Below are 14,066 nucleotides of genomic sequence, written 5' to 3'. Positions count from 1 at the left end.
TCAAAGTCGAAGTAAATCCATGGAAATAAATACTCCTTTCTACTCTCTCTTTATCTGTGATAGTATCTTCCTAAGAAGCTATAATCTTACAGCCACTCATAGTTCAGGTGACAGTTTCTTATTACAGACATTATTTTCCAGTAGCTTTCACTATAACCTCCCCTCCCAGGCACAAGCCTGACATTTAGCTTTGTCATCACTCGTCTGTGGAAGAGTTCCATGGGGATTTGGAGGAAGACAGCCAGTGACTTACAAAGCAGTGCAGCACGGACATTTCTTATTTTACATCAACTACAAGGGAGGAGGCATGGAAGCAATTGTAAAGCAGACAGCAGGAAACTGAGGCTGTCATTAAGACACCACTGTGCAAGTTAAATAATTATTGCATTGTTGTTGCAGTGGTGAGCATTTTCCTTAAACCTGTGCAGTTATACAACATGTATGTAATAAAATTACTCTTATTTCTTCATCTTCTAAGATACTGTGATATGCTGCAATAAGCAGAAGCCAATGTTTTAAAATAAACTGATGACACATCACTAAAAAGAAAAAGGTCAATAACCAAGGATGTTCTTAATCAAGTTCACATGATAAATCATGAAATAACCAATACATTAATAGCTCAATGCTTAATTTACTGATTTGGGCATTTATAATCCATTTTAAGCATTGGAAAATGAAATCCATTTGAGCTCAGATTTTTTTTTTCCAGATCCTGGATGCATTTGCTTTCACTAAAATCAATATTGTTATGAGGCTGCTGTTCATATATATAAGCTTATTCCAGCTCCAAGAAGATGTGAAACTGAACATAGCTTTTGTCCCATAAACTGCCACACAGATTGCTGGGAGCCTTGCAGCCCACTCTCACCAGAGGCTGAAGCACAAGCACATCGTATGAAAAACCTCGGTGTTAGAGTGGGAACTCAGGCACCTGGGCTGCACACAGCCGGCCGTGGAGCCTGCCTGGCCCTGCGAGGCCACCACCTGGCACAGACAGATGGACAGATGGACAGATGGATGGATGGTTGGATATATGGATGGATGGACGGACAGACAGCTGCTCCTGGGCACATAAATATATAAAATTTATATTAAATATTACAACAAAATGTTACATAAAGAAATGGCAGATTTCAGCACTGTATTCTGCCTGTGGAAAAAAGCCCCAATTCTCCAAGAAGCATTCACATTAAAGCATTCTTTTCTTCCTAAACTGAGTGGAACATTCCATACAGCACAAATATTTTTAAGTCACCTTACGTCTATTGTAAAGGTTTGCTTTTCAAAGTACTTTAAGTGACCTTTTGACATAACTCAAAATTGCATCTTTTAAATCACCAAAAGCTACACTTGTGCAGCTGCTCCAGCCTCTCCATTTCCCAGAAGCAAAGTAACCAGGCTGTAATCATCTCTGCTGATCCTTCGACAGTCCTTTATTGTCAGTCCCTATAACCTGAATCTGGATACTTAAGAATTATAACAGTTTTTAAACTTAGTGTTTTAATTTCTCAGCTTCACAAACAGGAAGCATTACTCATGTTAGCAAGTTAGCAATTTAAGTATGTCATTAGGCAACATCAAAGGGTAGGTTTTGATCTGTTAATATGAAATCATAACACATGGGATTAGCAAGATTTAGGTTATCTTGCTGTTAAATCAAGTTTTTTCAGAGAGCAGTGCAGATAGAAGCTGGGTGCCCTTTTCAGAGCTATCCCCTCTATGCTCTCCTCTTTGCAGCACAGATATTTCACCGTCTGCCCTTGCTGCTAAGCAGAAGCACGGAACCACTGCCATTTCTACACCACTTGCTCTAATCATTTCTGAGTCTAAAGCACTTAGATTTGCACAAGGCAAGCATCTGTAGATAACATCAAGAGAAAAGCCTGAGAGCAAACACCACTGAGCAGCCAATGTACCAAGAAGTGTTTGTATCGCATGTTTCTCCAACAGCAGCGAAGTTAACAGTGGCCGGCGGCTTTGAGAGCTGGCAGAGCTGCATCTAAACACACTGCCTGGCTGCTTGGGTGCCTTGTGGAAATCGAGCCCGTTCACAGCTTTCTGAGACTCCATACAGCGACAGAAAAGGCGGTGTCCAAGGTGCTTCCATGGCTCGGGCCAGCAGAATTCCTTCCTGGCCCCCCAGGTGCCCACACTGCCAGCCTCACACCCAAGTGTTGCCCCCGCCCCGCTCACCCCGCACCACAGCGTGGGGAGGTGGCACCGGGCGGCAAGGACGGGCCCTGCTGGGACACGGTGAGCCCTGGGGCCTCGCTGCGGGGCTCGGCGGGCAGCCTCTGCCGCGGTGCTGCTCCTGGTGTTCCTCGATGGATGTTGGCTTCAGCCGCTTAGCAGCGAGCATTAATCTCTGGTCCTTTTCATTCGCTACAAGCCCGTTTTATTTGAAATTGCTTAATGCTGTGATGTAGCGTTGGAAGACTAATGGCTTTACAGTTTCCACCACATTTGCCTCAGGAAGACATTAAGGAGAGGATGCTGTGAAAGGAGCCATCTGAGCTTTCATGCATCAAAATCGTGATTCAGCCAGCACCAAGCATTAGCGGGAAGCCACGGACGGCCTGTATTCCCACCCCACGTCTGCTTCCACAGCACCGCGCCTCAAACCCACCCACCTGTGGGACAGGCAGCATCCTGCTGAAGGCCGTTTCTTTCACACTGCCACATGAGCACTGCGTGTGTTTGCCCATAGCTAGACAAACCCGACCGAGCCACGCTGCTTCTCTGCAGTAACTCCTGCATGTCCTGGAGCCGAGGGGCTGCAGTGGGGCCCCCACTCCTGTGGTGCAGCCACCCCACAGCTGACCCTGCAGTAGCGGGCTCCCCACAACACAGCTTGGATGGAAAAGCTGGATTTGGTTTTTGTAGTTTCAGGTTTGAAGCTTTTTGAAAAGCAGGGCTATGCATGGCCACAGCCTTTCTCCTTCCTTGCGAGATTAACGGTTGAACTTTATGATCTTAGAGGTCTTTCCCAACCTAACTGGTTCTGTAATTCTTCCCACCAGCAAGAATAAATCCAGCTGGCAGCAGGTGGGACCCTTCATTCGCTTCCCAACAATACTTGCCAAAACAAAGCAAGTGCCTAGGAAGGACAAAGATATCCTAAAATCACACCTTACAGTAGCTGAGAGGGCACAATTTATTTAAAAAGTCAGCCTGCAAGTTGCCGAACTGCTTTTCTTTACCAAAAGAATTATTTCAACTGGAAGCTTATTTGTGAGACTGTCTATCCTGCAATTCTTGCATGAACACATCAGGAAGTGAAGTAACAGTGCAGAAATGCATAATCTGAGAATAACTTGAAACAAAAACAGCAGTTAAAAGTTCAGCTTTACTTATATGGACTAGCATCAAGACAAGACATAGAAAAGTAAAAACATTAAGCCTAGCCTTGCGGCCACCTTGCCTGTGACATCGCCCATGTGCAACAGCTTATCCTCAGGGTGAAAGTTAAGTAGCCAGGTCAGACCCTGGTGTTCCTGATGACTTGCTGTAAAGCTGTTTTGAACAAATAAATAAAAATGTAAGTATTTAAGTGTGATTTACCGCACACTTCATATGCCATTCTTGGACCTTGGGGTATTGTTGAGGTGATAAACAAATAAAAGAGTGCATTTGGCTGGCTTACAGGCTCTTAAAGAATTAAGTTCCTCCTGGGCTTCACAAGGAGTATTTAGCTTAAATACTTTTAGAAAGCGTGAGTCAAACTGAAAGTAAGCAAAAGTCAAGTGAATTAGTATCACTGTCTCTGTAGAGGTCAGCAATTAAAAAATGGGCTGGCTGTGCCAGCTGAGCCATGAGGGGCACGGTGCTGACCCTCGCCAGCAGTGAGGTCTGAGAGGTCAGCTTCCAGACCTGTCCCCAGCTCCGCAGGCAGCCGGCCTTCACCTGGCCCAGCACTAAATCCCCAGTAGTCAGATGCACTTCGGGCATCCCATCCTTCTGCAAAGCTGGCCTTGTGAGGGACCGCTGGAACAGCACGGCAGTGCTCTGCTCCTTCTGTCCCACCACAGGTGCCAGTGGCAGTGGGCACAGCTCGACCTGCAGCTGAGCGGGGCCACGGCCCTGCTGCTGCTGGCCCCTGGGGACGGGCAGCGCCCCAGCACCTCCACCGCCACCGCCACATCACCTGAAAGTGGGGCACAGCCCACTGAAATACCCCTCCCAAAGTGCCTGCCCCAGTCTGCACAAGAAGCGTGTTTGGCTGTTACAACAAAACTGGTTTCACTCTCTTCTGCCACTCAACAAGTCGGACGTGCTGGTCTTCCAGGAGTCTGCTCCTCCGTGCAGCCACAGCTCCACTCGTCACCTCGCAGCCCTGGTGGCCGCCTTGCCAGTGCTGTCCCTCCACCGCTGTGCTTTTACCTTCAGCACCGTGAGCTGCAGGGGGGCTGAGGTTTGCTAGGGTTGAAAAAAAAAAAGTACACTTGTACATTTTTCAGGCAGCTGCTGTGGTGGTGGTTTTGGAGTCAAGCTATCGTTTCCCCCGCCCTGCAGCCCCCATGGCCGGGACCAGATGCCCCCCCCAAGGCAGACCCCGCTCGCTCCTTCCACGCTGCCACAGCGCCAGCCAGCGCAGCGAGCCCGCGACTCCCAAGGCAGGGCCCAGCCCAGGCCGCTCCCTTCCCGTTTTGGAGAGCCGAGTGTCCCCGGCTCGCGGAGCTGACTCCTTGCTGGCACCGGCCTCGCTCACTGCACGGAACATTTATTTTTAGGTCGCTGACCGCCATTAAAACATACTTGGACTATTTTCAGTCTGACTCACCACTGAATCGCTGTTCTTCTGGAGGCCAAGCTCTGTCCCCACCCAAAGTGAAGGAAGGCAAAACAAAACGAAACGAAAAGAACTGGACCAGGACCAAAGCCCTTCAAACGAGCCTCCAGCCGCACCAGCACTGTGCCCAGAGCGGGGTCAGGGGCACCCAGGGAGGGCCCGCAGCCCCAGCACGGCCACCGTGGCAGCAGGGGCGACTCGCGCTGCTCGGCCCCATGTTCACAGCACCCCCATCACGGTCCCCACCTGAGCTGCCACAGGCTGCCCACGGCCCCTCTGCCACGCACCCACAGCAGAAGGCGCAGCAGCTGTCCCACCTGGTGGCCGGGGCACTGGATGGCCAGAGGCCGGTGTCACCGTTTGTCCCCACACACAGCCCCAGCAGCGGGTGGGTGCTGCCGCCCATGGCTCCCTCCCTCACATCACTCCTCCAGCAATGGTTCGGTTTTTAACTCAAATGGGTTCGTTTTTTAACTCAAATTCGTCTGTTAACTGCTCAGAACAATTAAACAGAGACCAAGCACACGTACACTGCTTTAGGATGGAGACATTAGTCTTAGCACCATGAGTAGGAGAGGGGATGAAGCCCTCAGCACCAGGGGACGGCTGACGCATGGCCCCGAGGCAGGGCAGCACATGCAGAGCTCCACACCTGGCCTGTAGGGTGAGACACGGTCATTCGCGAAGGGCATTGAGCTCTGCCCTTCGAAAAACACAAATGTGCATCTGCAGAGAGTAACTGTATAGGGAGGGAAAAATTCTCCTCATATATTAGCCTTTTCGGAAAGACACTTTCATGTTTTCTAGTCAAATGCCCTTTATTGTTTCATTTTTGCTATTATTAACTGCAAGACAAGAAGCACCATAGTAAGACGTCCAATGATCAGAATTTTCACTAATTGGCTGGGGAAGATGGAAGTAGTTGGGGATTTTTGACATGCTGCTTAACCCACAGTAGGAAGCGGGATTATCTCAGTAAGAGAAAGGAACCAGAGCCTAACGGGTCACAAAATTACCTGAGGTGCCTTGGCTTTGTCTAGGAGCTCCTAAGCTAAACAGAAAATACTTTTGCCAAGTCTGAGGAAATGGTCAGCGTCTGCAGCAGCATCAGAAATCAAAACAGGCTAAGTGGAGCCAGCTGTGGCCACTCATGCAATATTCAGTTTAGGCTAGACAGGACAAAGGCTGCAAATGGGCACAACCTTGAAATATCAGGGTTAGAATTCATATGCTTTGTTAATCAGTATCACCTAATCAAGGTAAGAACAGACTCAGAAATAGAGCTCCACTGGAATAGTATTTAAATATTCACTTGAAATACCTAAAAGCTAAAGCAACTCACCTGTCCCAGTCTCAGTCCCAGTCCCAGGGGAGCAGTACCCCACTGCTGCCAGAGGTTGGTTGGCTCTTGGTCAGCTCCAAGAAAGCTCGGGACCTGTTTGGTTTTGCTTCACCCCGATGGGAAGCGCAGAGCCGCCTGTCCTGAAGCACGGCTGGCTAACAAAGGCCATCCAAATTCCTCTCCAGGTTTCTTCAGCTCTGTCACTCACAGAGGCCCCTTGCCCCATGTTGTCCCAAAGCCAGCTCTCACTGACCTCCGCAGCCCGCGGGGGGCCACGAGCCCAGCTCTCGTGCAGGGGGCAGTGGCGCTCTCCTGGGGAGACCTGTGGGACCTGCTCCAGGAGCTGCAGGCAGAATAGATCCACAGTTAAGGTGCATCCTTAAAACGTTATTGGTGTCTTAATGGAGAAATACCATTTTCCTAATTTAACAAAGATTTATAACTGGAAGAACAAATCCAGAAGTGGGGAACTACAGCAGTATCAAAAAAGTGCATTAACCATATGGAAGTGGCTGCATTCAATCATAAAAATTATTCACTTGTGTTCAGTTGCACAGACTTTAGCAATATAATTGTGAGACTATTGAACTTTATTCCCTCTTGCTTTTGCTCTAAGTCCAGTCAAGCCTGCTGCAATGCTGTTTCCAGCCACAGGAGAGCACAAAGATCTCGCTCTCTGGGAAGGAGCTGAGCAGACCAGGCAGCGGGCGCTGGAGCCCAGCCTGCGTCCTGCAGCCTGCTCTGCTCCCAGCCAGCCTGCTCTGAGCCGGGGCGAGCCTGCAAGAGGTTCGCTCACTGCGCTACGCGAGCTTTCCCTTGGATCTGCGGTTTAACACGATTATTGCCATCTCTTCTGTCCCCTATGTGTCTAATATTAGCGATGTGCATAGCACAAATGTTCTCTGCCAGATTTTCCTTCTAGAAAGAACAGTCCATTCTGCTCAAGATGTATAATTCATTGTTCACTTCCATTCTAAACAAAACAATTCTAAAACTTAGTTATATAAATAACATTTTGTTTGTTTGGCTATATGTTTTTATGCCTAATTCTTCACATGCAGTGAAGTGAGACTTGCCATTCATCGTTACTGTCGATATGCTACTCTGACCTCACCAGTCTGCCCTGAGCAGCAGGCTGGTTTAGGCTAGCTCCTGACGTCCTATTATAGCATACATTCACATTATGAGGTGGAAAACATTTCCTGGGATTAAACAAAAGCTAGTTGCTTTTGTACAAAAAACAAACAAACAAACAAAAAGTGCAATATATATATTAAAAAAAAAAAAAAAAAAAAAAGCACAACAACAAATACCTGTCCTGAGAAATCTCAGAAGATGCCAGTTTTACGTACGGCCTGGATCTGTGAATGCTACAAACCTGTATCATAAATAGTGCTGGGAAAGGCAGTTTTCAAAAGCATTGAAATGTATAACCCTGATTTTCAGAAGTTTTGGGGTGCCAGTCACAACACGCAGGCTGCCGGGGGAGCTCCATCGCCGCCAGCTGGGCTGCTCGGAGCCAGCACCCAGCCCTCAGGTCACCCACCTCCCGCAGCTACACAAGTCAAAAGGTGATTCTCTGAGAGGTGTTCCAGCGTCACGGGCACTGTTGTGAGTTCTTTTCCCCAGAAGAAAATACAATACATTTAACCCTAAAAATGGAATACTTAACCCAATCGTGGATGTTCTGGTCATAGCTTCCTTTGTTCCGGGCTGGGGTTTTATAATGGCACCCTCAGCTGAAAAATTACTACTTAGTGGTATGTACAATGGTCCTTAAAAAAAAATAAACAGGAAATATTTATAATGGAAATTCAAGTGGAGCCTTATCTATCCCAAGCCATGCTGTCATAACACACGATGGATCTTTTTTCCATCACTGACAGAGCAATTTAGAGATTTGTGTGTGCAGATTTGTTGCACGGCATACAAACAAAGAACATTTTAAGCTCATTTCCTCCTAGTCAAAACCCAGGTTAACGACTTGCCACACACCTGGGTTCCAGGGCAAAGGGTAGGCACAAGGTGGGAGCCGATAGCTGGGCACCGCTTCCCCGGGGCAGGCTGTCCCCTGGGCAGGGATGGGGACGCTGCAGGGAATGGGCACAGGGTGAGGCTGACCCCAGAACCTCACCCGCCACATTCAGCTGGACCCTGCAGCACCCCTGGGCTCCTGCAGGCAGCTGGGTGCCCAGTCCCTGATCTTCCCCCCCCATCTCTCCCCCATTTAGCTGAACAGGGAAACTGCAGACATAATCGGCTACTGGACATCAACAGCAATAGCACAAAGGAGGCTTCTGTTTTTTAACAGGGTGCAGAGTTTATTATCAGGCAGTTGTCAACGAAACATTTGCACATAACTGACACGCTGGAAGCCAGAAATGAAGTTGTCTCTGATACGAGGATGGCTGGGGGGTCTCCCTTTGTGCCCACAGGGGTGGCAGCACCGCCGGCACCCCAGGCTGTGCTGGGAGGAGGGGGCTGCCCGTGCCCCATGCCCATGCCAGGCCCTTCCCACGCTGCCAGTACTGCTGTGATGGGCCCACGCCGTGCCCCTCTCATGATGGAAGAGTGGAAGTCACCAAAATAGCACATCCGTGATGCCACCAGCACAGATCCAGCAAAGCAACAGGGTCCACAAGTGCGTTTTCACTTCATGTGCAAACACTGCATAAAACACGTTCTTCACTTCTCTCCCCCCTTTTGTTTTTTCCAGTCGTCATTCATTTCACACGTTGCTGGTTTTCTTTACACTTTGATTGCATCAGTCTTTTCAGTATCTGTTTTCTCTCTGGTAGATTTCCTGTAATACTTTTAGCATTTGCTCCGCCTCCCCCCCAGCCCTGCCCAGACAAGAGCAGCTGTATTCACAAAAGCAAACATCCCATGCTCTGACCGTTTCATAGGTTTTTTCACCCCTTGTATTTGAAAGCAGGTCAGTCACTGGACAGCAAGTTTCTACTGCTTTTCTTCTTCCCCACACAATGATTTTGCAGGGATACCAGGCAGAGAACTGGCTCCGCATCAGCTTCCATTTCGTTACTGGAACAGTTAACGGAGTCCTAAGCGTGAGGTCCAAGCACTGCTCCGAGCTGTACGTTCTGCTCTCACTTAGAGATAATTGCATTGAAGTTAAGTAAATCTATACTTTGACTTTAAAGCTAGATTCAGCTTGAAGAAGTAAAAATAAAAAAATGTATTGTTTTACATCTTAACTAAGAATTGCCTTTGTGCATCGCTGGGACCTCAACACCGGCCACCGCTGGCATTTTGGCAGTCCCTGCTGGCAGTGCGAAGGAACCTGCCTGCGTGCACACACAGCATCACAGCCTCAGCGCTTCCATGAAATGCCTCTAAGTCCAGCAGCCAAATCTTACGGCTCTGCACCCCTTGCCATCATCACAAATGGAAATAGCAACCTGGTCACCAACTCCCTGCTGGCAACACCAACAAAAACTCCACCTAGCTGTTTGCATATCCTCCTTTCTTGCCACATCCTAGATGCAAGCCCAAACCAACCAGAAGCGTGAAGTGGCTCAGCTTTTTATTCAGAAAAGTAAACCTCCCATGAGCTGCAGAGTTTGCAGAGGGGGCAAGGAAATCACTTATGCAAACAAAACTCAACACTGAGCCCCAGTCAGCGTTGAGCCAATATCATTGCTTCCAGGACATTTTATCCAAGTCTAGGTCCAGTTCAGCATCAACTTATGGGTCACAAAGAAGCTGTGATTGAACAATTTTTTCTTCTAAGAATGCCACAATGATATTTTATTTGGAATATTAACAGACCACAGTGTACTCTGTTATGAGAGTACCGTGTCCTGCTGTCTGTTGTCATTGACATTACTTCTGTCCTGCTGAAATTAAATTAGCAGCAGGAGGTTTACTGTACACTAAGGTAACAAGTGCATTTAGAGAAACACAATCAGCTTGTGCATATTCTATAGTCTAAATACAGCTATCTACAAAAATTGCACTGTACATTGGTGAAAATTCTCCCAGTTTTCCTCCCGTCTCCCAGCATGAGAGTTCTCCTTACTAGTTCATTTGCTGGGGGTTGTGAACCTGCTCAGGAGCTGCATTACTTTTGCCATCAGCATCTCTCTGAAGTGGTCACCCATTAAGAAATAAAAAACAGGATTAATGGCACTATTTAAAAATGCAATGGGTCTTGTGACAATGTAAATGTCTTTGATGATGTTCTGTGTGCACGCAGACATATTCAAGGCTGGTATTCGGGAAGCAATTCGGACATTGCGCATTATGTGATAGGGAGCAAAAAGCAATGAAAAGGTGGCCAGTGCGAGAATGACTAAGGTAAGGGGTTTTTCAAGTGTCAAGAAAGAACTGATTTGCTCTCTCCACTTTTTAAGAAAAAGAAACATCTTCACATAGAAAAAGCACATAATAGAAAGAGGGATGAGGAACCCAAAGATAGTCAGAAACATACTATAGATAAGGCTTTTTCCAGGGTCTCCAGAACTTGCATAATCTAGACATTTGTAATTATTGGTAGTCTTTTCAGTGTCCAGGAAAGCCATCAATGGCAACAGTTCCAATATCACCAAGATCCATACGGCAATACACACGATAAAGGCTGTTTTCTTCTTCTGTAGAATATGTTCTCTGAAAGGATATTTTATGAGCAGGTACCTGTCAATACTGACGACAGTAAGGAAAAGGATGCTGGTGTACAGGTTTGCATGCAACAGGAACCTGTTGCTATAGCACAGCGTGTTCGACTCTACCCAGTAGCCTCTGGAGTAGCCGTTCACAAGCACTGGTAATGTACACAGAAACAATAAATCTGATAATGATAAATTAAACAGGTAGATGTTGCCACTTTTCCAGTCTTTCAGGCAGAAAATATAGCCAAGCACCACAATACTGTTTCCAATGAAGCCTAAAATGAACTCAAGGCTATACATGGTGGAAAGATAATACTTTTCTAGGGTTTCGCTGATCTCACATCTGCCTGTGTTGTTCACAGCCTGGAAAATCAAAACAAAACAAAACATTGCATTGTAAAAAATCATTGCATTGTCATTTTTATATTGTTGCTGCAATAGGTGAATATAATGCACTGCTTCCTTACAGCTTGGATGGTAACTAGATGTTTGAACTTGAAGAACATGCCTTATGCACAGAAGATTTCTACTTTCAGCTACTGACCAGGGCTACCAAACAGTTTGTGTGAGCAAAAAAACTGCACAAGGATACTGAGGTAAGAACATAACCTGGAGGCATCTGCTGCAGCACAACAGCTGGGCCAGGCTCAAGCAGGAGCAGAGGCTGGTGAGGCTTACCAGCCAGCAGCTCGTCACAGCCCTTGCTGAAAGTCATCTGCCTCCCTCTTACTCAACTTCCGACCTGTGGCCTCCTCTCTCATCACTAAGCAGAAGTCCACTTTCCAGAAGAATAAAGAATGAGCTCATTGGCAGCAGCACGGCTAAGCTCTGACAATATTTCTCAGAATTTAGAAACTGTTTATTAGATCTATTGAGCCATTCATTATGTACTTCGTATGTTTTTGTTAGTAACTCAGCACCAGAATGGCATGGGAGACGTGCAGCTGAAGCACGCGTCCCCTGCATTGCGACAGGAGATCTGAGCCATCCCTGTGGAAAGAGGGCGTTTCTGCTCCTGGGGCTTTACAACTCTTTTCTCATATCTTTCTACAAAAAGCCCTTTCAAGAATGGATGGTTAAACTACAGCTGATGAGTAATAGTTGATATGAAAGCTACTGTGGTTAACAGGACAATACAGTGAAGTCCAGGATAAAAATTTTGCTTTGAAAGAGTTTTAAGTTATTTTTGATGGGAAAACACCATGTATGATTTATTCAATCACAATTAATAACTTCTGCTAAAACCTTCTGCAAAGAAAACGAAATCCTGGGTAACTCAAGTGCTGTGCCCAGCACATGGCAAAGCGCCCCGCGTCCCTCCCCACTGCACACAACGGGGCACAGCCAAGCCCCGAGCCCCTGCTCTGCTGCCACACCCCCGACAAAAAGCTTTGCCTTTTTGCTCGGAAGGAACACAGTCAGCGAGTAAAAAGGAGCATAGATTCCTAGGAAGCTGCACCACGTGTCAGTTTGCTTGAGGAAAAAAATTGTTTCTTTTTTAAGGTTGGCTAAACGAATGCTTTCATTTCAAAGAAGCAGAGCAGAATCGCAGGTGCTCACTACCTTCCTCCTCAGGTCAATGCACACATACTCACCTGCAGCGGTGTTACAAGAGGATGATAAGCAAGAGCCTTCTGCTAAAACATCAGCAAAACAATTAGAAAGCAGGGGAAAACAAAATGTTAGAAAAAGAGGAAAAAAAAAAAAAGATTAGAGCTGAAATCAAGCAAAGTTGCAGCTCTGAATGAGCATCAGTGTGACTGCTGCAAAATCTGCTTAAGCTAGGATAATGACATGATCTGCATAGAACAAGACTTTTCAAAGTTGTTCTTGTGCCTAGAGTATAACTGAAACCACAGGTCTTGTGATCTGCCTTTAGAATAAGTACCGCACATAGAAAACTTCATAAAGCTACAAGCAGCAAAAGCCAGCACTTTCACAGCATCTCTCCAGCAGCAGAACCCCTGCAGCCACGAACGCTCCCTGGGCTCCCACAAGCTCACCAGCAGCCTCGCACCCAGCCCTGGCTCATCAGAGCCCTGCGAAGGTGCGCCAGACTTCAGCACCAGCTTAGTTATAGAAATGACTGCGCAGTCATCAGCATTTTAAATGCAAGCAATTAGAAAGTCAGTGTATTGACTGACACATTGATGTAGGTGGCTGTTAAAGACGGGCCAGCCGACTTCCAAGCAGTAAGCGTGAGGTAGCACAAGAACTCCCTCGGCAGCGGTCTGGCCACAGGAGCACAGCAGCTGAGGGCACGGCGCGCAGCTTACCATGCCGAGGGCTGATCCCCGCGTCCTGACAAGCACGCGCTGACCATGCCTTGGATCTGTTGGATCACCGGAGCGCAGCACCGCATAGCTGCTTTAGCCTCGTTTGCATATGATTCAGTCATTAATGAGTCACGGCCAAGGAGCAATTTGTTTGGCTAAGCAGCGCCCAGGGGCAGCTTCAGCGGGAGGAAGGCGCTGCAAATTTGCGGAGCCGAGAGGAACAGGCGAGCACTTCCTCCTCGCAGGCCCCATCAGAGCTGCCCGCAGCTCGGCAGCGCCGAGGCAGAGCTGCCGCCGGGGCTGTGCCACCAGGAGCACCTGCGGGAGGCCCAAGCCACTAACGTGATTTCGGCTAACACAATCCTGGCTTGGGCTCATCCCGGACCAGGGATCAGGATCCGAGGTCCCCAGGCCTTGCTCCAGTGGGCCAGCCTCGTGCGAGCCCCTCATGCGCTGCAGTTCCCAGCGAAGACAAGGGGAGCACCTGCTTCCCCAGACATGTGGGGGGCACACAGCTGCTCACAACACACCAGGAGCCTCGCGGAGGCTTCAGGAGGGCAAATCCCAGTGTCTGGCCTCCTGATCAACTTCAGCATCCCAGAGAGCAGCAGAACAGGCAGGGCTTCTGCCTTTTGAGACCAATGCAACAGGTGCAATAGCTCAGTGGGGCTCAACAGCTAGCGAGCCGACTCAGATGTTTTAATTATATTAAGCATTGTGCTAATGAAAAACACCTGGGTTTTATACAGTAATACATCTTAACTTTTCCCTTTTAGCTCTGTCTCCTCCTCTACTGACACCTTGGTCACAACAGATTTAGAGCTGTTCAGAATATTGAGAACAACTTCTGTAATAAGCATGTTCATCCAGCATGCCATGGCAAGTTGTGGTTTATTCTTTTTCTGCTAAAAAACCTTTGCATGAAACAACTGAACAAAATATTCAGTGAAAGTGGTTACAGTGAAAATAGCATCACACAGCCAGAATACCAGCTGTGCACATGGTGTGCTTCTAGGGCACCCAGACAG

At 47.7% G+C, this 14,066-nt stretch overlaps 1 protein-coding gene and 1 long non-coding RNA gene across 3 annotated transcripts; both read right to left on the bottom strand.

Annotated features, from left to right (window-relative positions):
* Window positions 1-3,331: 3,331 nt before the first annotated feature.
* On the bottom strand, window positions 3,332-5,067 carry LOC119717730 (uncharacterized). Its single transcript, XR_005267857.2, has 2 exons — window positions 4,784-5,067; window positions 3,332-4,419 (listed from the first exon to the last, which is right to left on the bottom strand). It is a non-coding gene; the product is annotated as an uncharacterized lncRNA (long non-coding RNA).
* A 3,362-nt stretch (window positions 5,068-8,429) lies between these two features.
* Window positions 8,430-13,731, bottom strand: SUCNR1 (succinate receptor 1). 2 transcript variants are annotated; one of them, XM_013103515.5, is made up of 3 exons: window positions 13,039-13,731; window positions 12,358-12,399; window positions 8,430-11,125 (listed from the first exon to the last, which is right to left on the bottom strand). In XM_013103515.5, exons 1-3 carry the CDS (start codon window positions 13,039-13,041, stop codon window positions 10,178-10,180), a joined length of 993 nt encoding a protein of 330 aa, XP_012958969.1. In that variant the 5' UTR covers window positions 13,042-13,731; the 3' UTR covers window positions 8,430-10,177. The 2 variants fall into 2 exon arrangements, with proteins under 2 accessions (XP_012958969.1, XP_005023728.1); XM_005023671.6 differs by lacking the exon at window positions 12,358-12,399 and having other exon boundaries at window positions 13,039-13,729.
* Between the last annotated feature and the right edge of the window lie 335 nt (window positions 13,732-14,066).

Source organism: Anas platyrhynchos, chromosome 9, assembly GCF_047663525.1.
Source record: "Anas platyrhynchos isolate ZD024472 breed Pekin duck chromosome 9, IASCAAS_PekinDuck_T2T, whole genome shotgun sequence".
Taxonomy (NCBI): Eukaryota; Metazoa; Chordata; class Aves; order Anseriformes; family Anatidae; genus Anas; species Anas platyrhynchos.
The sequence above is the reverse complement of the archived record's forward strand: the minus strand, read 5'-3'. Positions and strand labels throughout refer to the sequence as shown.